Source organism: Camelus ferus, chromosome 9, assembly GCF_009834535.1.
Source record: "Camelus ferus isolate YT-003-E chromosome 9, BCGSAC_Cfer_1.0, whole genome shotgun sequence".
Taxonomy (NCBI): Eukaryota; Metazoa; Chordata; class Mammalia; order Artiodactyla; family Camelidae; genus Camelus; species Camelus ferus.
Window position 1 is genome coordinate 28,708,184 of NC_045704.1, and position 26,043 is coordinate 28,734,226.

Genomic DNA, 26,043 nt, shown 5'->3' on the forward strand with positions numbered 1-26,043 from the left:
CACAGACAGTTAGAGGCATCCATTTGCTTAGGGCAGCAGTTCTCAGGCTTTTTGGTGTCAGGATCTTTTTTGCACTCTTGAAAATTACTGAGGATTCCAAAGATGTTTTGTTCATTTGATATATTTGAACTGTATCTATTGATATTAATAGATATAATGTTGATGGAATTTACTATATTAAAATTAAAATGGAAACATTTTAAAAACATAAGAATATATAAACACAAAACAAGAGGTCAGAGAAATGAAGTCATTACACATTTCAAAGTTTCTGGAAAACTCCACTGTATACTTGTGAGAGAATGAAAGTAAGAATAACAGAGGAAAGAATAAAAAAGCAAATAATGCCTTCTAGTTCTTATGAAAATTACTCAGACTTCATGGATTATCCAAAGGGTCTTTGGGACCCTCAGGGATACCCAGACCACAGAGAGGTAGAGATTAAGGTTTTTACAGAGCCAATATTCAGCTTTTGATTTCCAAAATGGCAGTTTTTGAGTTTTCAGCCCAAAAAAAGTATTCAAAGTCAGGCTATGTTGAAATGAAATGGAATGAAATGAGCTACTTAAACCCCCAGAATTCTGTTTACCTATTAAAAGTAAAACCTAGGTATCTGAACAAATTTTACTTTAAGCCACAGGTAGAAAGAACTCAAGTCTGGATGTCAGCTACTGTGGGAGGCAATGAGAAGGCTTGGGGTAAAGAGGAGGAGTCAGAGATTGCCGGAAGACAGATCAGAGTCAAGGCCAGTTTCCTTGACCCCCTCTTCTGGCCTCAATGTGAGGGTTCAACCTGGAGGGGGACAATGATGAAGATGAAAGGAAAGCAGAATACAAAGGGAGACCACAGCCTTGCTTCCTGTTGGAATTTGGGGAAAAGCCTGTCTTTTGAGATGATGACTATGTATAAGGGTTATCCTCACAGAACAAAAAAACATCATAGAGGGTCTTAACCTAGTATTCTCAAATTTCTCTTAATTTTCATGTGTAGAAAAGAGGCTTAAGATTCCCTGAGGTGAACATAAACAGTAGCCAAATTGAGGACCAATGGATCTTCCATGGGCTACTATGGTACAAGGCAAATTAATTCCATGGTAAAGGATAGACAATGGACAGTCCAAGTCAGAGGCCTGGGTAGAGAGGTGGAGCTTAAGAGGAATCCATTAGAACAGTGAGATTCAAGGCATAATCAAGTCAACTAGGGAAGGCTTTGAGGCTCTCAAGGAGACAGGAGAAGAGATCAGGAGGTCCCCAGCTGCCAACTTCAGCAGCAAATGTTAGCATGGCACTCAACACACAAGGGCCATCATTATGATGGGCACAAGGACCTCAGGGCAGATACAAAAACCTATCCTTCCAATTCCTGGAGGACATACAAGCCTATCCTCAGGCTCATGTAGCTGCCGTGTTTGCTAGAAGAAGAAATAGGTTAAGATCCAGAAAAACCAATAAATTAAAATCCTCCAAAGACCAAGATACGTAATGCTAATTGAGAAGTTTAAATTTTGTTTCTCCCATGTCTGCCCAAGGCACAGTCTTGATTTTAGAAAACAAAGAGGCTATGTTTCCTGTGTAAAACTATGTTGTAATTTGTTAAAATTTTAATGCCAGTATTCATGATATTCCTTTTAAAGTGAGTCCTCTTTTACTTAAATGTAATAAATCTCATGTTGAAATGACCAATGATTGGGACTATTCCTTTTACTTATGGAAAACCTGTAAGAAGGTTTTGATAACCCACATGTTCTATAAGGGAGGACACAGGTAAACAATAAGTACAGGAATTAATTCCTCAATAGCAAGGGAGGAATTAGGAAACCTGTGCTGCCTAATAAGGAATCCTCAGGGGCTCTCAACACAAGGAGATGTGTATCTAAAGAGATAACGAAAACATCAACAAGAAAATCCAACTGGATCAAAGATTTAAATGCAAAAACATAAAAGGATCAAATATATTTTAATGGCATTTTCCAAGGGAAGTGAAATAAGTAAGACAGAGAAAGACAAATACCATATGATCTCTTTTATATGTGGAATCTAAAACAAACAAAACAAAACAAAAACCCCAGCTCATTCAGGGTGTAATCAAACAAGAGGCCAGGAAGGCAAGACAGGCCCAGTCCACAGGCAATTTAGAAAACAGAAATTTGGATATTATCTGGCAAGTAATGGGGAACCAGGGAAGGTTTTTGAGGCGGGAGTGGCCTGGCCCTTAGTGCTTGAAGGTGGTCATTCAGCGGAATGTCCAGGATGAATGGGCCAAAGAAGCAAGAGATGAGGAAAAAGACCCAGTTAGGAGGGGCTGGCTTGTTTGTTTGTTTGTTTGTTTGTTTATTTATTTATTTGCTTATATTTTTTATTTAAAAATTTTTTAACTTTTAAATTGAAGTACAGTTGATTTATAATATCATATTAGTTTCAGGCATACAGCAAAGTGATTCAGTGATAAATATATATGTATACATATCCTTTTTTCAATTCTTTTCCATTATAGTTTATTATAAGATACTGAACATAGCTCCTTGTGCTATAGTGCTATACAGTAAATACTTGCTGTTTAAGTATTTTATACATGGTAGTGTGCATATGTTAATCCCATACTCCCAATTTATCCCTCCGCCCACTTTCCCCTTTGGTAACCATAAGTTTGTATTCTATGTCTGTGAGTCTGTTTCTGTTTTGTAAATAAGTTTATTTGTTCTATTTTTTAGACTCCACATAAAAGTGATATCATAAAATATTTATCTTTCTCTGTCTGACTTACTTCACTTAGTATGATAATCTCTATAGGTCTATCCATGTTCCTTCAAAAGGCATCATTTCATTCTTTTCATGTCTGAATAATATTCCATTGTATATATGTGTATAAACACACACATATTTTTTTAAATCCATTCATCTGTCTATGGACACCTAGGTTGCTTCCAGCTCTTGGCTACTGTAAGTCGTGCTGCCATGAACACTGGTGTGCATGTATCTTTTTGAATTAAGAGTTTTCATTTTTTCCAGATATATATCCAAGATAGAGACTGCTGGATCATATGGTAACTCTATATTTAGTTTTTTAAGGAACCTCCATACTGTTCTCCATAGTGCTGCACCAATTTATGCTCCTACCAAAAGTGTAGGAGGGTTCCCTTTTCCCACATCCTCTCCAGCATTTATAATTTGTAGACTTTTTGATGATGGCTATTCTGATTGGTGTGAGGTGATACCTCATAGTAGTTTTGATTTGCAATTCTAATAATTAGCGATGTTGAGCATCTTTTTATGTGCCTATTGGCCATCTGTAAGTCTTCTTTGAAGAAATATCTATTTAGGTCTTCTGCTCATTTCCGGATTGAGTTGTTTGTTATTGAGTTGAATGAGCTATTTATACATTTCGGAAATTAAGTCTTTGTCTGTGCATCATTTGCAAATATTTATTCCCATTCCATAGATTGTCTTTTTGTTTGTTTATGGTTTCCTTTGCTGTGCAAAAGCTTATAACTTTCATGAGGTCCCATTTGTTTATTTTTGCTTTTATTTTTATTGCCTTGGGAGACCAACCTAAGAAAATATTCCTACGATTTATGACAGAGAATGTTTGCATGTGCTCTCTTCTAGAACTTTAATGGTGTCATGTCCTATATTTAAAGTCTTTAAGCCATTTTGAATACATTTTTGTGTATGGTGTGAGGGAGTGTTCTAAACTTTATTGATTTACATGTGGCTGTCCAGCTTTCCCAACACCATTTGCTGAAGAGGCTGTCTTTTCTCCATAGTATACCCTTGTCTGTTTTGTTAAACATTAATTGACCATAGGTGTGTGGGTTTCTGGGCTCCCTATCCTGTTCCATTGATCTATATGTCTGTTTTTGTGTCAATTATCACACTGCTTTGATTACTACAGCTTTGTAGTATTATCTGAAGTCTGGAAAGGTTATGCATCCAGCTTTGTAAATTGCTATGGCAATTCTGAGTCTACTGTGGTTCCATATAAATTTTAGGATTCTTTGTTCTAGCTCTGTGAAAAATGTAATTTATAGGGATTGTATTAAATCTGTAGATTGCTTTGGGTAGTATGGCCATTTAAAAAGTATCAATTCTTCCAATTCAAGAGCATAGAATATCTTTCTATTTTCATGAATCATGTTTGATTTCCTTCATCAATGATTAACAGTTTTCAGCTTTTAAGACTTTCACCTCCTTAGTTAGATTTATTGCTAGGTATTTTATTTCTATGATCTGATTTTAAATGGAATTTTTTTAACCTTCTCTTTCTGATATTTCATTGTTAGCATAAAGAAATGCAACAGATTTCTGTATGTTAATCTTGTATCCTGCAACCTTTCTGAATTCATTTATAGTTCTAATAGTTTTTGTGCAGTTTTTAGGGTTTTCTACATAGAATATCATGTCACATATCTATAGTGAAAAATTTACATCTTATTTTTCAATTTAGATCCCTTTTATTTCTTCTTCTTGTCTGCTGTAGCTAGGACTTCCAATATTATGTTGAATAGAAGTGGTGAGAGTGGGCATCTTTGCCTTGTTCCAGACTTTAGCAGGAAGGCTTTCTGCTTTTCAGCATTTAATGTTATGTTGGCTGTGAGCTTGTCATAAATAGCTTTTATTATGTTGACACATGTTCCTTCTATATCCACTTTGGCAGGAGTTTTCATTATGAATGGGTGTTGAACTGTATCAAATGCTTTTTCTGCATCTGTTGAGATGATCATGTGATTTTTGTCCTTTCTTTTGTTGAGGTGGTGTGTCACACTGGCTTATTTGCATATGTTGAACCAGCCTTGTGACCCTGGGATGAATCCAGCTTGATCATGGTGCATGATCTTTATTATGTTTTGAATTTGACTTGCTAATTTTGCTGAGGATTTTTGCACCTACATTCATCAAACATATCAAAGATATTGGCCTGTAATTTCCTTTTTTGGTAGTGTCTTTGATTTTGGTATCAGGGTGATAGTGGATTCAAGGAATAACTTTGGGAGTGTTCCTGCCTCTTCAATCTTTTGGAATAGTTTGAGAAAGATAAGTATAAGTTATTCTTCATATTAGAAAATTCTCCAGTCAAGCCATCTGGTCCTGGACTTTTGTCTGCTGGAAATTTTTTTTTTTTAATTACAGTTTCTATTTTACTTCTAGTAATTGGTCTGTTCAATCTGTTTTATTATCTGTTTCTTCTTGATTCAGGTTGGCAGTCTGTGTGTTTCTAGAAACTTGCCCATTACCTATAGGTTGTCTATTTTCTTGGTGTAACTATTCATAGTATTTTCTTATGGTATTTTGTATTTCTGTGGCATCAGTTGTAATTTCTCCTCTTTTATTACTTATTTTGTTTATTTGAGTTCTCTCTCTCTTCTTCTTAGTGAGTCTGGCCAGAGATTTGTCAATTTTGTTTATGCATTCAAGAAACCAGGTCTTTGTTTTATGATTTTTTTTTCTATTTTTTAAATCTCTATTTTATTTATTTCCTCTCTAATCTTTATCATTTCCTTCCTTGGTGAGTTTAGGTTTTGTTTGTCCTTTTTTTTTTTTTTAAGGTGGTAGGTTAGGTTATTTGAGATTTTTCTAGTCTTTTGAGGAAGGCCTATGAACTTCCCTCTAAGAACCATTTTTTTAGTAGCATGTTGTATAGTCTCCATGTAGTCATTTTTTTTTTTTATTTCTTTCTGTGGTTTATTTGTAGTTACATGCTGTTGTGATACGAAAAGATGCTTGAAATAATTTCTAACCTCTTAAATTTGTTGAGGCTCGTATTGTGTCCTAGTATGTGGCCTAATCTAGAGAATGTTCCATGTGATCTTGAAAGGAATGTATATTCTTTTTGGATGTAGCGCCTTGTAGGTATCAATTAAGTCTAAATGTTTTATTGTGTCATTCATGATTTCTGTTACCTTATTGATTTTTTGTATGAGGATCTGTCCATTGATGTCAGTGAGCTGTTAAAGTCTCCTACTATGATGTATTCCCATCAATTTCTCCCTTTATATCTGTTAGTATTTGTTTTATGTAATTAGGTGCTCCTATTTTGGGTACACATAAGTTAACAAGTGTGATATGCTTTTCTTGTGTTTACATTTTTATCATTATTTATGTCTCCTTCTTTGTATTTCCTTAAAGACTTGTTTTAAAGTCTGTTTCGTCTGATATGAGTAATGCTACCCGTGCTTTCTTGCATTTGCATGAAATATTTTTTTCCATCCCCTCACTTTCAGTCTGAGTGTTTTACCCTAAAGTGGGTCTCCTATAGGTAGCATATGGTAGGTTCTTGTTTATTATCAATCTGCTACTGTATGTCTTTTGATTGGAGCATATAATCCATTGAAGTTTAAAGTAATTATTGATAAATATGTATTCATTGCCATTTAAAACCCTGTTTTCCAGTTGATTTTATACTTTTTACCCCTGTTTCTCCTTTTGTGGTTTGATGATTTTCTCTTATACTATGTTTGAATTTCTTTCTTTTTGGTTTTTGTTAATCTACTATGTGTTACTGATTTGTGGTTACCCTCATTTTCAAGTATGTTAACCTATAATAATACCTAATTGCTTTAGACTGGTAGTCATATGAACTCAAACACATTCTGAAAGATCTACATTTTCTTACTCCCTTCCTGTGATTTTGATGTCCTACCTTACATGTTCATGTTTATCCTTTTGCTATTCTTTGTAGTAATTACTATCACATAATTTTTTGATTATTTTTAAATCTATCTACTGGCTTATTTAAGTGATCTTCAATCATTTTATATATTTACATTTCCTATTGTGATTTCCCCTTTCCTACAGATTCTTGCTTGTTTACTATTCAGAGAAGATCTTTCAATATCTCCTTTAGGATAGGTTTAGTACTGTTGAATTCTTTTATTTTTTGCTTATCTGAGAAATTTCTTATCTCTCTTCCTATTCTAAAGGATATTCTTGGTTGGTAGAGTATCCTAGGTTGCAGACTTTTCTTCTTCAGGATTTTGAACATCTTGCCCTTCTAGCCAGCAGTGTTTCTGTAGAGAAGTCAGTTGATAGCTTTATGGTGGTTCCCTTGTAGCTAACTCTTTGTTTTTTTCTTGCTGCCTTTAGAATCCCTTCTTTATCTTTAATTTTGGCCATTTTAATCATAATACGTCTTAGTGTAGGTCTGTTTGGGTTCATTTTGTTTGTACCCTCTGTGCTTCCTGCACCTGGATATGTTTCTTTCTTTTGGTTTTGGAAGTTTTCAGAAATAATTTCTTCAAATACATTTTGATCCCCTTTACTCTTCTCCTTCTGGGATTACTATTATTTGTAGATTGGGGTGCTTTATCTTATACCAGACATCTCGTATGTTGCTTTCATTTTTGTTTTCCCATTTGTCCATCTGTTTGCTGTTCTGACTGGGTGATTTCTGTCATTCTGTACACCAGATCACTTACTCATTCTTCGGCATTATTTAGTTTGGTATTTATTGCCTTTAGCTCAGTTTTCATCTTGACAATTAAGTTGTCTAATTTTGATTGGTTCCTCTTTATAGCTTCTAGTTCTTTGTTACAGTGATCTGCATTTCTATCAATATTCTTTCCTAATTCCTTTAGCATTTTATTTCCTCCTTTTTGAACTTGGGGTCTGGTAGACTGAAGAAGTCTGTTTCATTGTTTTTCTTTCAGGGGATTTTTCCTGTTCTTTTAATTGAGGGTAGTTTCCCTGGCTTTTCATTTTTCTTTTATTTCTCTGACTAATAAATTTAGGAGAAACAATTATCTACTGTGGTGTTGAAGGGCTGTTTTCATGTGGGAGTATCCCTGTCTAGCTTGGTTGAGTCCAGTATTTTTGGTGGGAGGGCTGTTTTTGGCATGGATGCTACTATGTTTTTCCTCAAGGTGTGCTGGCCCTTGTTCCTTTGACGGGGGGTGTGTTTTGTGTTGTGGTGACTAGAGACTACACTGGATGTTGCACGGGGCCTACTCTTTGCTCTGTGGTTATCACAGACTGGTCGGGAGCAGGGTCTGCTCTCCAGTTGTTGCAGTAGAAGGCCTCAGATACAGTTCTAAGTTGTGTGACTGAGGCAGGACCGGAGTGCTCCTGCTGGTAAAGGAGCCACTGCATGTTCTTTCCCTCGAGCTCTTCACTGGGTCGTGAAATTCTGTGATGCCACCTGCCATCTGGTATGTGTGCCCATGAAGATCACTGTTGCTTGAGCTGCCCGCAGGAGGACCCTCGACTTAGGAACCCTGGTAATTGGCTCTGAGGTCCCTTAGGCACGCATGTGCACTCACAAAGCCACCGGCATCAGTGCTGCATCCGCTGAGCCCACATATAATTGGCTCAGAGTTCCCTAGGAGGGCTTTTAGTTGGGTCTTTCCTGTCTTAGTTCTGGGTGGAAACCATGCAGCAGTATAGTCATTCGGGAGGTATGATTTAAGGGGCAGTGAAGTTAACTGCCCTTCACAAAATATCTTCCCATTGACTATGATAAAGTGCTGACAATTATTATATTACTCAGTTCTTATGGGACTCAAGGTCTCTTTTGAAATGTATGTGCTGTTTGGTTGGGGAAAATCTGCAGCAGCAAATCTCTACCTTGTTTTCAATGGTTTATCACTTTGGCTAGGCAGATACCCTGGGAAAGTTTTGTTGGGATAAAAGGTAAGGGGAAGGTTTACTCAAGGGATGAAATCAATGTTGCGGAAAATTCAGGACAATTGAGGGTCAGTTTGAGAGCATCTGGTGGCTGAAGGAAAGTGAGTAATGTTGCCAGAGTCCCAGAAGGGTGAGAGACCAAGAACAGTACAGATGAAGGGACTGCAAGAAAGTTTTCACCTATTTTACAGCTGTCCTTAAAGCCAGCATCTCCACCTGTATTCCTTTTCATTCCTCACTCTTGAATATTGACTTTAGGAGAGTAAGCAGGACTAAAAATGTTTTGTTACTCTTTGAAGAACATATCCTGAAGTGAATATATGTGTGTTCACATCCCCAGTCCAGCCACACTTTTTTGAATAAATTAGTGAAGTTAAACAGTACTTCAATAATAAAAACAATGCTTTAAAGATTTGATATGTATTTACTTTTGGATTTTCCAGCTTTTGTAACAGAATGAGTTGTATTCATACCATTTATAAATAAAACATAAAATCTACTGAGAAATTTCTTTGAATATATATTCCAACATCTGACAATAATGATTGTTACATTTTCATTAAAAATTTTACTTAAATACAGTGTTGTTTGAGGAAGTCATATTAATGAACTAAAAGAAACTAAGTTTCTAAAAATTCATATTTAAGATCGTTCTTTAAAAAAGAATTGTGAAAAAAAAGTCTGTGTGTGTGCCAATAAAAATGGAATGAGATAACAGAAAATGAGCATATAACTATAGGATTTCCTTATCTTGAAAAAGAAGCTTTTAAGACAACTTCTAGGACAACATACTGAAAACCTTATTATTGTGTTTTTACATGATTTAGCATATCAGGTATGCAATACTAAAAGTCACCTCTCTTTCCTCTTCCTTAAACTCTCCTCTTTCCTATCTGAACACATACTCGAGAACCTAAACTCTTAGAACCATAAAAAACTTACTGGGCAAAAGGCTCAATTTGTGGCCTAGTTTGTTTCAAATCAGTAAAATCCAAAGTAATTTGAGCAGTAAAATTTTCTTAACTTTGCAAATTGTATCTTGATAGTGAAAATACTGTAGTAAAATTCATAATCATTCAGAATTAATAAAAAGTTTAAATTATACAATATAATTTGCTACCTGTTTTTTAAGTAAAGTTCAGAAGTTTAACATGAAATAGTTTAATAGGAAGGAAGTTTTATTATTTTAACATCAGGCATGCTTTACTCATTTGCAATTAGTACACTATATAAAAATGTAATTGCAAAAATAGATCAGAAATATTTGAAAAGTGGTAAAAAGAATGGGAATAAGAAAAAGAAATAAAAGACATCCAAATTTGAAAGAAAAAAGTAAAATTAACTGTGTTCACAGATCTTATGTATAGAAAACCCTAAAGATTCCACAAAAATTAGGACTAATAAATGAATTCAGTAAAGCAGCAGTATAAAAAATTAATATGCAAAAATCAGTTGCATTTCTATACACAAACAATGAATAATCCACAAATAAAATTAAGAAACCACTTCATTCACTAAAGAATAAAAAAGAATAAAACACTTAGGAATTAATCAAGAAGGTGAAAGACTTCTACAATAGAAATTATAAAACACTACAATAAGTAAATGAAAACACAGTGCATGTTCATGATTGGAAGACAATATTGTTATGCCAATAGTATCCAAAGTGATCTACAGATTCAGAACAATCCTTATCAAAATCCCAATGGCATTTTTAGAGATACAGAACCTAAAATTCATATGGAATCTCAAGGGACCTCAAAAAGTCAAACAGTCTTGAAATAGAACAAAGTTGGAGGGCTTATCCTTCCTGATTTCTAAACATATTACAAAGCTATAGTAATGAAAACATAGCAGCATCAGTGAAATTAGATCAGTGAAACAGAACAGAGAAATGGATCAGTGAAATAGAACAGTGAGATTAGACCAGTGAAACAGAACTGAGAATCCAAAAATAAATTCTTGAATATACGGTCAAATGAATTTTGACAAGGGTGGAAGGTCACTCAACAGGGAAATAACACATCTTTTTAACAAATGGTGCTGGGAAAACTAGACATCAATGGAAAAGAATGAAGCTGGGCCCTTATCTAATACCATATACATAAATTAACTCAAAATGAACCAAAGCTCTAAATGTAAGGGATAAAAGTAGAAGACTCTTAAGAGAAAATAAAGGGCAAGAGCTTCATGACAATGGATCTGGCAATGATTTCTCAGATAGGACACCAAAGGCACAGGGAGCCAGAAACAGAAAAATTGGACATCATGGAATTAAAGTATTTTCTGCACCCAAAGACAGTACTAACAAAATAAAAAGGTTATCCCACAGAATGAGAGAAAATATTTGAGTATCATGTATCTGATGAGGGAACAATATTCTCAGTAGTGAGTAACTAAAAACAACACCAAAGAAACAATGAAATTAAGTAATAGGCAAAGGACTTGAAAAGTCATTTCTCCAAAAAAGATATGCTAATGGACAATAATGACATGAAAAACTGCTCAACATCAGTAATCACTAGGAAGAATGCAAATTGAAACGTCAATGAGACACCACACTGTATCTATTAGAATGGCTATTATAAAAAAAAAAACAAACACCAGAAAGTAACAAATGTTGGCAAGTATGTGGAGTAATTGGAACCCTTGTACACTGCTGGTGGGAATGCAAAATAAAAAATTAAAAACCGAATTACTATATGATCCGGTAATTCCACTTCTGGGCATATACTCAAAACAAGTGAAAGGAGGATCTCTAAGAGATTGTTGTAAACCCATGTTCATAGCAGCATTATTCACAATAGCTAAAATGGGGAAGCTAAGCAAAATGTGGTTTATATATAATGGAATATTCATCTTTAAAAAGGAAGAAAATTCTGACATATGCTTTAACATGGATGAACCTCAAGGACATTATGCTAAGTGAAATAAGCCAGTCACATAATAATAAATACAGTATCACTTATTGGAAGCACTTAGAGCAGTCAAAAACAGAGAAAGAAAGCAAAATAGTGGTTGCCAGAAGCTGGGGGAAAAGGCTGAATAAGGAGTTAGTATTTAATGGGTATAGAGTTTCAGTTTTACAAGATGAAAAGAGTTGGATGGTAGGTCAATATTTTGAATGTATTTGATATTACTGTACTGTACTGAACTGTACACTTAAAAATGGTTAAGATGGTACATTTTATGTTATGTGTATTTTATCAAATTAAGAAAAAAAAGGAAAACATGGGAAGGAAGAAAACTTAAGCATTTAACCTATCTCAACTGTACTTCAGGTGACTGAAGAGATAATAGAAGTTTCTTTTTTTTAAATTTATTAATAGAAAACCCAAATAATAGTACATGCTGAGGAGAGGCAGATATAGGGTACCATGATTTTGTAACTCCTATTGAAATAACAGACCTGACATGGATCATCAATAGCTGTTAAAACCATTAGGAGAGCATTATAATGAACGGTTCATGCTGAAGAAAACTGATGCTACTGATCAATCTTAACATCACAAAATAAAGAACCTAATTATGTGCCTTCTAAATGAGCTGAAAAAAAAACAACACCTGGTAAGTATTCCTGATCAAAAAAAAAAAAAAAAAAAAGAGTGTGATTCTGATCAAGGCCCCAACTCTAATCACTGGTTTAGAGGAAATACAGGGGACACAGTCACATGTTCACACCATGGGGACAGAATCAGCAAAATCCAAGACTCTGAGAAGCTGTACAACAGAGACATTTTTTCTATGTAAGTACGTACCTTGTTTAGCTCCTGATTTGATAAAATGATAAAAACATTTAGGAGAGAACTGGGGCATTCTGAACAGTGAGTAAGTTTTTTATGTTTGAAAATGACCTTGTGGTTGTTAAAAAAAAAAAAGCCTGTATCATTTAGAGATACAGATTGAAATATTTATAAATGATAATTTCCTTTGGAGGGGCTCCTGGGTAGTTAAAGAGATGAAAGAAGATTGGCCATATATTGATTATCACTGAAGCTAGGAGATGACTAAAAGTTTGTACATCACATTCTATTCTTCTGTGTTTAAACTTTTTCATGACAAAAGCTGTTTAAAGTCTGAACGTGTTTAACACATAAGCTAAGTATTTTTCTTTTAATTAAATTTACAGCATTTATTAGACAATAATTTTTAAATGGAAAGAGAAAGAAACATCAGGCAACATGTGTCTAAATTATCATGAATTCCTGGTAAGTGGAGAATCCAAATTTTGATGTAATTAACAAACTGTAAATACAACAACTAAAGACATACTTATTATATCCAGTATTTTTTATGTGTATCTGGTATCACTGATTCTTATAGCCTTCTGACCTTTTGGATTTAACTTTCAAGTCAATAGCAAATGATTACTAAGAAAAAAGTAAATAAAATTTTATCATTCTTTAGCAGTGCAAAAGAAATACTTTACATTTATGTGTAACTCACCTGCTGTAAAATCTTCAGTCAGATCAATGAATGCATGAGAATGTGGAATTCGCATTTTACTCTTAGTGGTCAAGGCAGGATGCCATGTTAAATTCCTAAAAAAAAAGAAAAATAATTTTTTTTCTTAAGGTAAACATCAAATGAGCACTATTTTAAATAAAAATCTCTGCATGCAAGATATTTTAAAAATTTATTTATTCTTGAAATATTTCACATTCTTTTAAGAGTATACAATTTAGTGGTTTTTAGTATCTTCACTGTGAGCAACCATCACCACTATCTAATTCCACATTTTCATCACCTCAAAAAAAAAAAAAAAAAACCTCTATATTCATTAGTAACTTCTCATTCTTCCCTCCCTCAAGCCTCTGGCAAACACTAATTTGCTTTGTGTCTCTATGGATTTCCCTATTCTGGACAGTTCATATAAATGGAATCATATAATATGTGGTCTTTTTTGTACCTGATTTCTTTCACTTGGAATAATACTTCCAGGTTCATCCATGTTATAGCATGTGTCAGTACTTCAGTCTTTTTATGCCTGAATAATATTTAATTGTATGGCTATACTTTTTGTTTATCTGTTCATCTGTTGATGGACATTTGGCTTTTTCCACTCTTGGCTATTATAAATAATACTGCTATGAATTTTCATGTACAAGTTTTTTATGCAGACATATACATATGTTCTCAATTCTTTTGGGTATATACCTAGGAGTATAATTGCTGGGTCACATGGTAACTCTGTATTTAAAGTTCTGAGGAACTGTTAAACTGTTTTCCCAAGTGGCTTTATCATCCTACATTCTCACTAGCAATGCATGAGGGTTCCAATATCTCCATTTCTTTGTGAACACTTACTACTGTCCCTTTGTTTTATTATAGCTGTCATGGAGGGTGTGATACAGTATCTTGTGGTTTTGATTTGCATTTTCCTGATGTCTGATGAGGTTGAGCATGTCTTCATATATTTATTGGCCATTTGTGTATCTTGGGAAAAGTGAAAATTCAAATTATTTGCCTATTTTTAAATTGGGTTACTTATTGCTTGGAGATGTAAGAGTTCTTTATCTAGACTGGATCCTAGTTCTTTATCGGATTTATGATTTGCCAGTATTTTCTCCCATTCTGTACATTGTCTTGTCAGTTTCTTGACAGTTTCCTGTGCTGTATAAAAGTTTTTAGTTTGATGAATCCAGTTCATCTAATTTTTCTTGTATTGCTTGGTCTTTTTGGTATCAGGTCTAAGAATCCATTTCCAAATTCAAAGTCATAAAAATTTACCCTTATGCTTTCTTCTAAGAGTTTATAGTTTTAGCTTTTATATTTACGTATTCAATTTTTTTTATTTAAGTGAAAAATTTAATATTATCATGAGTATTTTTCCCCAGATTGTGGAGAATAATGATTACCTTTTATAAATATTAATTTCAAAGTTTTGAGCCACTCAGAAGAATGAATTTAGACCACTACCTCATACCATATACCAAAAATTAACTCAGATGGATCAAAGAGCTAAAAGAAATAGGAACTGTCATATATTGCTGGTGGGAATATAAAACATGCAACAGCTGTGGAAAACAGTTTGGCAGTTCTTCCAAAAGTTAAACACTGAATTACATACGACCCTGCATTTCTATAGCTAGATATATACACGAGTAAGAACTGAAAAACAAGTCATCCATAAGAATTGAAAAACAGGCATCCAAACAAATACTGATATATGAACGCTCTTAGCGGCACTATTTATAATAGTCCAAAAGTGGAAATAACTCAAATATCCATCAATGGATGAATGGATAAACAAAATGTCATACATTCATACAATGGAAATATTATTCAGACATAAAAAGAAATGGAGTACTGATACATGGTACAATATGGATGAAACTTCAAAACATGTTATATGAAAGAAGCCAGACTCAAATGGCCACATCCTATATGATTTCATTTATATGAAATACCCATAATAGGAAAATCTCAGAGACCGAAAGCAGATTAGTGGTAACCATGTGCTGGGAGGAGCAGGGCAAGGAAGAGAAACTGCCTAATGGGGACAGGGTTTCCTTTTGGAGAAATGAAAAGCTACTGGAAGCAGGTGATCGTTGCATAATATTGTAAATGTTCTAAATGTCACTAAATTGTACATATAATATGGTTAATTTTAATAGTGTTAATTTTATCTCATAAAAAACCCCAACAGTACAAAGTTTTCATATACCCTTCATTTACTTTGTTGTTGTTAACATCTAATATAATGATAGGACATTTGTCAAAATCAGAAAGGTCACACTGGTAGACTACTAGGAACTATAGAAAGAAGAGCAAGTTTAAATAAAGTCATTTGCCCACAATTCTTCATAAGTGAAGAACACTCCAGTGTCAAAGGCATTCCCACTTATTAAGGTCCTACTCTAATTAGCTTCCTCGAAAAGGTCTATTCTCTTACTATTTTCCTATTACACTTTGCTACTAATAGCACTTTGGTTTGCTAAAGTTCCTTGAGGAAGCATCTCTGAGAGTGTAAGCTCCTCTAGATACCCTGACTCATAGATATTTGATTCTACTACACACAACCAGGACCTGACTCCCAAATACTGGCTGAATGGAATCTCAGTCCGGTCAGCACATACTGATTGGACTACATGACTGGACTGAATCATAGTCTCAAGCAGCATCTCCCATTCTTCTCTACTTCTAATTAGATTTTGCTATTCTTTTTTTCTACAGTACTGTTGTAGTCCAACATGGAAGCATAGATATGTCATCTCCAAAGAGCAATTAAAGGCTGATTAAGTCCAACTTAATTGTCAACACAGCATCCAGTTGACTAGCTAGCACACAAGGTTCATCTGTAAATTTGGTTTTGAAATGTTTGGACAGCAGAGAGAAGCAATTGGCTAATCTGTTCTTAGCAGGAGGAATCTGGGAAAAAGCATAAGCATCCAACAGGAGAAAATTTTCTCTACACAAAGGGTCCATGTTCGACAAACAGTAACTTCTTCCCAGTAACCTTCTTCCACACTCTGGGCCTCATTTATAAAATAAGACAGTGAAAACAAAACCAAGCAGTATTTATACAACTTGATTTTATTATTTTATCCAAAACCCCATAATATAAAGTTATGAGAATAAGAAAATATTAACATACATTATAATTATATTTAGCGTTTGTTGTTAAGATAATTCAATGCCAAGCATTCAAGTCATGTTTTTCTTTCATAGCACACAAGGTTAGAAATGCTTAAAATAATTTCAATTAAATATAATTTAATAATGGCTGATTCACTTCTTTTTAAGATATGCCATTTATTCATCAGTTCTTTAAATTCTAAGCATTAAAGTATTTTTAACTGCTTACTAAATAGTCAGACTTAGGATAGAGATTCTAAGACAAGTTTCACAGTCATTTCAGAATAGTTTTCTAATGTTCTCCCAAAATTTGTACTTATAGGCCAAAAGCAAATTAAAGAACACAAGCTTTTACACAGCTGATCTCTCTTTAAATACTACCTGAGCAGTGACTGATCTCATTCCCCATAGAATTTTTTATAGTTTGTTTTGAAATAAGCTATAGCTAGAATTTTAGAAAACCTCAATTAACGGGTGACATTTTGTCCTAGGAACTATTTAATAGAATGTACATTTCATATGATGAATCTAGAAAGGTTATAAAGCAAAAGTCATAAAGTGGCAGGCTATGGGCCAAATTCAGCATAAAGATATGTTTTATTTGACCCATATATTGTTTAAAAAAATTTCAATTCACAAGTAAAACAAATTAAAAATCAGATCTCACATAAAAATCTGTTATTTCCAGCTTCTCTTGAAATATAAGAAGGTCTGGCAACCAACTAGCCCTTTTCAGACAGAACTAGTGTCTGCAGGCAGCTGAAGTCCCAGGCTTCCCAAAGTGCTCAGTAACTTTGCTTTCCTTCTGGGCCCCATCAGACATTTGAGTTTCCAACTCTTAACAAAATATTAACTGTAATCTTGCTTTCTTGAGCATTTCAAATAAAACTTCAAGTTCTTCACAGTATTTTAAGCTTTACACTTGTTGCTGTATACAACGACATTTTAGTTTAACATTTCTTAAGAGGTAGTTAGCTAATCCTTATAGTTTATTTTATATCCAGTGTCTATCTACCATTCTGATGCTTACCAAAGGTGGGGGGAGAGGGGAAAAACTGACTGAAAACTAGATGAATACACAGTTGTCTAATATAAACTAAATTTAAAAAAATTTAATAGTTAAAAATAAAATTCATTTCTCCTCCTTTCTTTAATGATGCTTTTTGTACACATCGTAGTTTTCACTAAGAAACAGACATCATATTTTTTAAGCTACTATACCTATGTAAACTATTAAATTCTCATGTATGTGCTCAACTCCATTTGGAGGCCAAGATCACAGATACAAACTTCTCTGATGACAAAGGAAGAAAGAGCAGAGATGAAAAAGTGGACAGTTCTGAGCCATGTTGAGTCTATTTGTTGACATTTCTTGATCTCTGTAGAAAATTCCAATTACTGGTTTTTCACCCCACAGGAAATATAATTATGTCAAGGTGTTCTAATTTGTGGGAATCATCACACTTAATATCAAAGAATAGCATTTATCAAAGGATGAATTTAAATGTAATTAATGTCAACTGTAGCTTTTAGTTGCCTATGGTAACTGCTCTTTGAAATGACTGCTAATCCACTCACTTTTCAATGATCAGACAATACTGAATTATTATGTAAGATATAGGGTAAAAGTAGTTACTAGGAGATGGGTCTAGCATGATGAAGAATCTAGGATGCTGCTCCAAGCTGCCTAGTCCAGTGGTGCTGAAACAATTTTGCTCAGATAAGCTCTAAAAAGAATTAAAAAAACCCCAAAACTGTATGTCCCTTAACACATTTAAGTTCATTTCTAAGAAAGTAATCTAATGTTTTTGTCATCTTAAATAGTTTAAAAATATGTCATCTTAAAATCTACTAGGATCGATATTTTAAAATAAAATCATCACTCTTAAAAATGTATACAGTGGAATATAGATATAACACTGATTGTTATCCACCATCATCCACACAACACACAAACTACATAAAAAACCTCTTCTTCCCTTTATCTTTGAACTCGTACTTCTATTTCATTTCTCTTACAGAACTTTATCATGATGTAAAATGTTTTCATATCTGAAGTCTTCTTAGTGTTCACTCTATCACACATCTCCAAAGAAATATATCCTTACAAATTGGTATATAAATTGATCAGTCTTTAAATTAGTTTTATGTACGCAGGTGTTTAAAAAAAAATCTGTTTGAGGTTGACTTATTTTAACTATTAGTGTACAACTGATGAAAACACATTTATATACTTTGATAACTTTAAAATTTTATTGGAATTGCATTGTTTAAAGAGATGAATGGAGCTTTAAAATATATCAGTTTATTTATCCTTAGAATAAATGACATTGCTAGGATGAGACAGGATTCCACATAAAGATACTCCCTCTCTTCATCTTTATAGATATAAATGTTAATAAATCTTGCTTCTTAATAGTAATTAAGAAATTATTCTTAATTTTTAGGTATGATAAATACATTATAATTATATATTTTTAAAACATTCTTGTTTTTTAGAGATATATATTTAAATATCTATAGATTAAAATTGTCTGGGGAGGGAGTGAGAAAGAGAAATGAAGGAAAAGTTGTGAATGAAGTAAGACTGGCCAAGAGTTGACAATTGTAGCTAGACGACCAGTGTATTACATGCAAATTCACTGTCCTCTTCTCTCTACCCTTGCATACGTTTAAATTTTTCCATAGTAATAATAATTTTTAAAAAATTTAGAGCTGCTGAGTTGGCTCACTCAATTTATAGAAAATATTTGCCATGTAATCCAATTAGCAAAGCTAATCCTTACTGTCAAATCAATCTCCAAATGAAAGTTATTTTCTGTCAGAGTCTGACCTCATTTTTTCAATTCAAATAAGTGTATTAATATGTTTCAAGAAATACAAAAACTGCTGAGAAAAGTACAGATCATATATCATATGACAGATTATGAAAAGCAGTCAAGATTAAAATAATGTAATCTTGATAAAACTGATCTATGTATTTTTATAAAATAGGTTATAAAAATAAGATAGTAAAGCAACATGCTGTTTATCTTCAGTGAATTTAAAGCAATGCAAAGTACAGCTAAAATAACTTATAATACAGTAAGTATGATAAAAGATATAATAGTGCACTAAATGTACATGAATATTGAATTCTGGAATCTGGCTTTTGGAGTAATTAAATAAAAGTAGGTTATACAAATGAGAAATAACACAATTTCTTTCTTGTATCTTTAGACATAACAAATTTTCCCCATGACTTTAATAAACAAGAAAGGTATATACTACAAAAATTATCTGACTCAGGAGCAAGTAAATTTACCTCTATTAATAGGAGAAAGAAAACAGTAAACATTTTGTAAGACAAAATAAGGTACTTGACTTTAAATGTAATTTTTTTTTTGTAGGGGGCAGTAATTAGGTTTATTTACTTATTTATTCTTAGAGGAGGTACTGGGGATTGAACCCAGGACCTCATGCATGCTAAGCATGGGCTCTACTACTTAAGCTATACCCTCCCCGCTAAATGTAATTTTGTTGATGTGATCTAATAAAATAGGTTTTAGCTACATTACAGAAAAATGCATACCAAATATAAAAGAAAGTATGTAAAAGTTGTATCTCTGAGTTTGGTAGTCCTAGAGAACATTCCAGTCACATCTGAAATAATCATTGTCAGGATCCAAAACTGCATCAGTGTGAAAAGCATCTTTCCATTTAAGTATGTGTCTTAGGGATAGAGTACTAAGAATAGCTGGAAGGTCTGCTTTGTTGAATTTGGTGTTTCTTACGGATGCTCTTTACCATGATCTCCCAGGACCCTTGCTTAATAATTACAGATTCTTCAACAATAGGCAGGGAATGGAGGAGGCAAGTCATTAAAACAAAAACTGTCATTACTCTCACAACCTCATCCAGCACACCTGAATTCAGAGCACCTTAATGTAGATCAAAATACTTTTTGTCGCCAAGCTTCATTGGAAGAGAAATAGGTATTAAGAAAAACTGGAAATTTTATTAGTTTGGTGTTTGGTGTCCTATGGGTTTTTACTCTCCGGGAAATGTATCATGAATGAGATTTAGGAAAGGTAAGGAATATGGCATTCTTATTTGAAGAAGGAGAAAGTTACAGCAAAAACAGGTACATTCTCAGACACATTGCTCTTAGGTAGGAGTACCCATGAAACCTAAGGATCTAGAAGGTGATTTGCTTAAATGATCTGTGTTTACTTAGGGTAAAGTAAATAAACACAGCATACTACATTGTATTTCCAAAGATGGCCACATTATCTCCCATCCCACATACTCTGTTATATTTCAGTTAAGCTGTGCCCACATCAACAAGTAGCATCCATAATCCTCAAATTCCCTAGAATCTTAGCTAGTTTGTTGATCTATTTTGACCAATAGAATGCAGCAGAAATGATGCTGCTTAACTGCCAGGACTGGGCCTTAAAGAGACCTGCAGCAGCCTCAGTCTACACCTCTTGGACTGCTCCTTCTTGGAAACCAACCACTGTGCTATGAGGAAGCTAACCATGTGGGAGCACAGCCAAAGGCCCTGTGTGACCTCAACAATGGTAATGGCTGCACGGAGCTGAAGGCAAGAGCACAGGCTTTAGAACTCGGAAGATCAAGAAACAAATCCCAGTTCTACCATTTTTTTAATACGTTGTGAGCTTAACGTGTTCACTTCACCTCTGAATTGGCCTCGGTAAGCCACCTCCTCGGGTTAGAGCCTCTTTAGCTGCATAGCTATCTGTTGTGAGAAAAATATGACACAACTGATAGTGACTGCCAACCCCAGAGTTGCTAAGCGGATATGTAAAAAGGCAAATAGGTTCGTTTAAGATTCTCTTTCTTCTCATCCTTCCCTGTCCAACCCTGAGCCTCACAGAGGGTGAGAGGCTGTGCGACCCTGTGGGCACATCTCTCGTGGAGGGGCACAGTAAGGAGCAGGATACAGGCGGGAGAAGAGTGAGAAAGAATCCCTGCTGGAGAGGAAAGCTGCCTGGTAAACACCTGATGGGGCAGTCACTCACTCTTGGGCCTCTACTCAAATTCAAAGATGTGGGATGAACCAGATGAATCTTAAGGACCTCTCGGAAAGAACATCTTCTGCTCATAAGAGAAAATGTGGAGATTTCTTTCAGGCTTAGCCTTACTTTGTCCAAACATTCCTACCTCCAGAGGGGATACACAGTGACCTGAGCGACATCCCCAGCAGTGCTGGCCTGGGGGCAGGTAAGCGGAGCAGAGGAGCAGCAAACTGAGGAGACACACGGCCCCCACACTGACTCGGGAACTGCAGCTCAGAGCCTCACCTCCAGACGGTTAAAAATCAAGTATTTGTAGGGCGTTTTCAACAGCATCCACACTTAAAAAAATGCAATAGTAATCTAATGAAAGGGGACTAATCATGTATTTTCAGAAATTATTTGGATTCATTTTACTCTAAATTGGAATGATAATATATACCAATCTTACTCAAAGTCTGCTCCATACATATCTTTTCTAACTGTGCTTCTTTGTTTTTCTGAATTTTTTTATTGTGGTAAAATATAAGTAACATAAAATGTACCATCTGAACCATTTTTAAGTGTATAGTTCAGTGGTATGCTATGCTTGTTTTAAAATGGACTTTTTCAATACACATGCAAATAGTAATGAAATAAAACAAAATGGTTTTCCCTCAAAGAAAGAAACAAAATTTTGATATATGCTAATAGAAATATGGTGAATTCAAAACATGTTTAAATATCATCAGTATTCATTGTAAAATATTATTCTCAAATTTATTTGCACAGAAACTATAAAACTATGCTTTTCTCAAAAGAAGCTGATATCTTTCTGAATGGGTACTACTAGAATACATGTTTAAAAATGGTAAGATTTAACTAAAAGCAAAGTGAGCAAATTTTGCAAATAACGTCTTAAATTCACTTAGAAGCAATAAAAAATTCACTTACAACACTGCCAACCAGAATATAAAACAAAGCAGTATGATAAATCACCAGGGAATTGGGGGTCATTTAATTGACCCCTCAAAAGCTTCCAATGAGATTCCAGGAAATAAAATTATGGATCCTTGAGTAACATGCCACTTGAAATAATCACAGCATATATAACTGTAAGTCATCTAACACTTTTCATCATTTCTGTGGCTTAATTTTGAAAAGAAAAAGGTTTAGGTGAGAAACAACAGGTGAATAAATGAATTTATATCTAATAGCAAGTTTCTTTAGGAACAGAGGAAAGTTAGAAATCTGATACATTATTTCTGTGGAAATACCAGTTAAAAAAACCTTATTTCTCAAGTCATAATAGATTCCTTTAAATAACATTCAAAATACAAATGGTGTATAAGGTGAGAAAGGGAGGGGGTTGCTAGGGGAATTCTCAGAAAATGTGAATCATCTCAAAGCCACCTTTTTCTGTTAAGATTATGAGCACTAATGCCGATTGTCAAGTTATAAGGTGCCTTGATGATTATCTGATTTTCTTTTGTGTTATAAATCTCATAATTTTCATATTTTTCTAAACAACACATGTAATAGTATATTATTTCATTAAGATAAATATTTGCAATATTTTCTGTAATGCACCACCAAATAAGTAAAATCAGCAGTAAAAATGAAGGGTAATTTAATAAATCAATCATTGGTTATAATGTGAAAAAACAGAAGGTTACATGGGAAAATAGGGATATATCCCTTCTAGACTGAGAGTAAATAACTATATTTAAATAGAAGATACATTTTTTTCTGGTAATGGAGGAAAAATATCCACCCACAGAAGTAACAGTTAAAATGACTGCTTTCAGTGCCATTAATATTATATTCAGAATATCCATGCAATCACTTGTGAAGTAAACAGAGAATGGCAAAGGTATTTGTCTGCCACATACCTATATTAATATTCCCAGTACACAACTTGGGCCTGACCCAGAAAATGTGTTTGAACTCAGTATATGAATCGTACAAAATTTGAACAAACCAGCATTACATTTGGCTTTGATTAAAATTATAGGAACAAGTGTTTTCACTTCAAGACTGAAAACAATATTCTGAACACTTATGCAATATCAGTTTCAGATAACCTTTTATAGAAAATGCTCGTTAACGATAACCTCACATCACCGCCAAAGCTGCTCTAACACTTAATAGCTAGGTGTTATTTCTAAGCAATGTGGCACATTATTACATTATTTCAAGTCATTATAAAGTGAGGTAGAGGCACAAACTGAAGCCTCACCTTTAAACATTTAACACACTTCAATTACCTCCCACACCTCAGCAGATTTAGCATCTGTCCTGTCCCTGTCAGATAACCCCCACTGTATCAATTAAAAGGGGTTCTTCTACCTATTACTGTTGCAGGCTTAGGCTGAGCATCTGCACCCTTACTCCAGCCAAACTGATCATGCTAGTTTTTCCTGAGGGCAATCTCCTGTTTCCATGCCTGCGCTGAGTCAGTGACAGCCATGGGCTTTCCAGCAAAATCCCATGGGAGCATTTAGCACTCTATTTAAAGATCATTGCGAAATTTCCCATAAAACTAAGGTGCTAGCCAAATTTAATCAAATTTAAGATAATCTTGGGTCTGGCATATCTATAAAGCACAGTATTTAAGTTGCAAAAAGTAGGTTAGATTTCTTGATTGAGAAGATTGCGCTGCCAATCAGACGTCATGTGAAGAGTCCAAAGTGTCAATGCTGATGGTTTTTCCACTTATGCACCGTAAATATGTCTGTAAATTATAAAACTGATATGGCTAAATATATTTTTCTCATTTTAGTAACATATTAATGCTTGCTCTCATAGGGACATATTCAGCCTTTTGTTGTCAGAATCATGATACTGATAGGTTACAGTCATCCTAACAGAGCTCCTGACAGAAATTCTTTTCAGTCAATGGATATAACTTCATTTTAAAAATTGGTCAGGGCAATCTTGGACATAAACTTGTTACCTATAATATGGTTAGCCACTATTGTTTAATTTGTAACTTAGGTTTAAATGAGAAATACCATAAAATAGCAGGGTTATTACTACAGTAAACTGAAGTATACCGGAGTATAATGTATAGAAAATGAAAGTGAATGTATCTTTAGGCAGAATAAGTTTTAAAAGCTATAGTTTTCAAGAAGCATCAGAGAAAAAAATCTAACACAGAATTGAGAACAAATAAACTATGGCATTATCACATGACATTCTAAATAGTTTTCTTGTAGGTTAAGTAGGAAATCCATAAAGATATTGGAAATTTTACTTTTCCAATTATGCTCAATAGCTATTTCATAAGTTTATATTTCTAAAGGTCAAACCACATCACACTGAAGACATTCCAAGTATTTCTTTCACTAAAATGGAGGTCAGGAAAATGAAATAAACCAGGCCAGAAGTAACCACTGCAATCCTAATCACAATCACATTCTTAGTCTACCTTTGAGGAGAGGAAAGGAAAGGACAGGGCCAGAACAGTCCCAGCCCAAGGTAAACAAGCAGGGCTTGTTGTGGTAGGAGTGGCCTGTGCTTTCCTCTGACTCCACCCACACTCAGTTCCTTCTAGACTTGTTCACAAAGGCAAAGCAAATGTTTTTCTCTTGCAGACATTTTTCAAAGTTGAGGGAAAAATAGGTTTCTCATTTAAAGACTATCATTAAAGATGAAAGATAGTAAGTCTTTCAGAGGTCACTATGACTAGCATAAAAACACTCATGTTCTTTATCGGAAACTTTAAGAGAAAGTGATAGGAAATGTGACAGTTTCTGCTCAGAATAGCTTAACGTTTGACAATTTTTCATCTTTGCCTGTGAATCCCATTTCAGAAACTAAGCATAAAAATACACTACTTCTTCAAAACACAAAAGGAAAATTCATTAGATTTATAGTACCATGGAAGACAGATTGATAAAGGTGGTTCTCTGCACTTGCTGGAAAGTAAAAAGTAAATAAATGTGTCCTGTACCCTTGAACTAAAAGTTTACCGTATCAAATAGAGAAAAAATTAGCCAAGTTGACGGCATCTCTTGAAAGGAATCTTGCTATCATGAGTTCTTGTGTTAGGAGGGCAGTTCTATTCAAATATAAAGAAATTATGATGGAGATTTTTGAATTGTAAGATTCCAGGCAGTTTTCCCTAAGAATGGCATTTTTGGATAATAACAGTTCTAGCACACATATTGGCCAAGGATAGAGTACACATGGAAAAGTTTCCAGAGCTTAGAGAAGGAGTACTTACATTTTTAGGCAATTATTAATTGCTCACTAAACAAATAAAAGAAAGAAGGAACAAGGCTTATCAATAAATGTCTGGCAGTTAACATGACTAAGGTGGAGAATCCAATCAAGACTGTAGCTACCAATACTATTTAAATGAAATCTTTCCATTTCTAAAAAAACATCTAATGAGCTACCATTTAAATTTAAATGGAAACTTGTAAAGTTTGTTATCTCTCATTTCCAGAGGGACAAAAGGATTAAGCTGTCTCTATGCAGAAACCAGTTGCAGATCAAATACAAACTGTTTGAGAAACCTTATGTGTTAACCAAATGCCCTTTTAAAAGTCTTTTTAAAAATGGATAAGGATTTCCAATGAGCTGGGTTTTTTTCCCCAGTAGTTAAAGCAATCAGTTCACATAGATATACAGTCCCTCCAGCAGCAATATGTACAATAAGTTACACGGTTATAATCATTTTTACTCACCCTCCTAACAGTATCTGTGGCTGGTTGGATTCATTTGTGATACCAAATATATCAGGAATTAAGTCACCATTGAAGCTGAAAAGAAAATATTAAAAACATTAAGCAGCTATTCTATTAAATTCTCACTTTTAATTTAGTTTAAAAAAACAAACAAACTTT

The 26,043-nt window shown here is 34.1% G+C and overlaps 1 protein-coding gene across 1 annotated transcript in view; it reads right to left on the minus strand.

Annotated features, from left to right (window-relative positions):
- ITFG1 (integrin alpha FG-GAP repeat containing 1) overlaps positions 1 to 26,043 on the minus strand; it is a 206,926-nt gene that overhangs the window by 170,424 nt on the left and 10,459 nt on the right. Inside the window, exons 5-6 of the mRNA XM_006191341.3 lie at positions 25,885 to 25,959; positions 13,062 to 13,156 (exon numbers count right to left, since the gene is read on the minus strand). Coding sequence (XP_006191403.2) covers positions 13,062 to 13,156; positions 25,885 to 25,959 — 170 coding nt within the window. The remainder of the gene's footprint in view (positions 1 to 13,061; positions 13,157 to 25,884; positions 25,960 to 26,043) is intronic.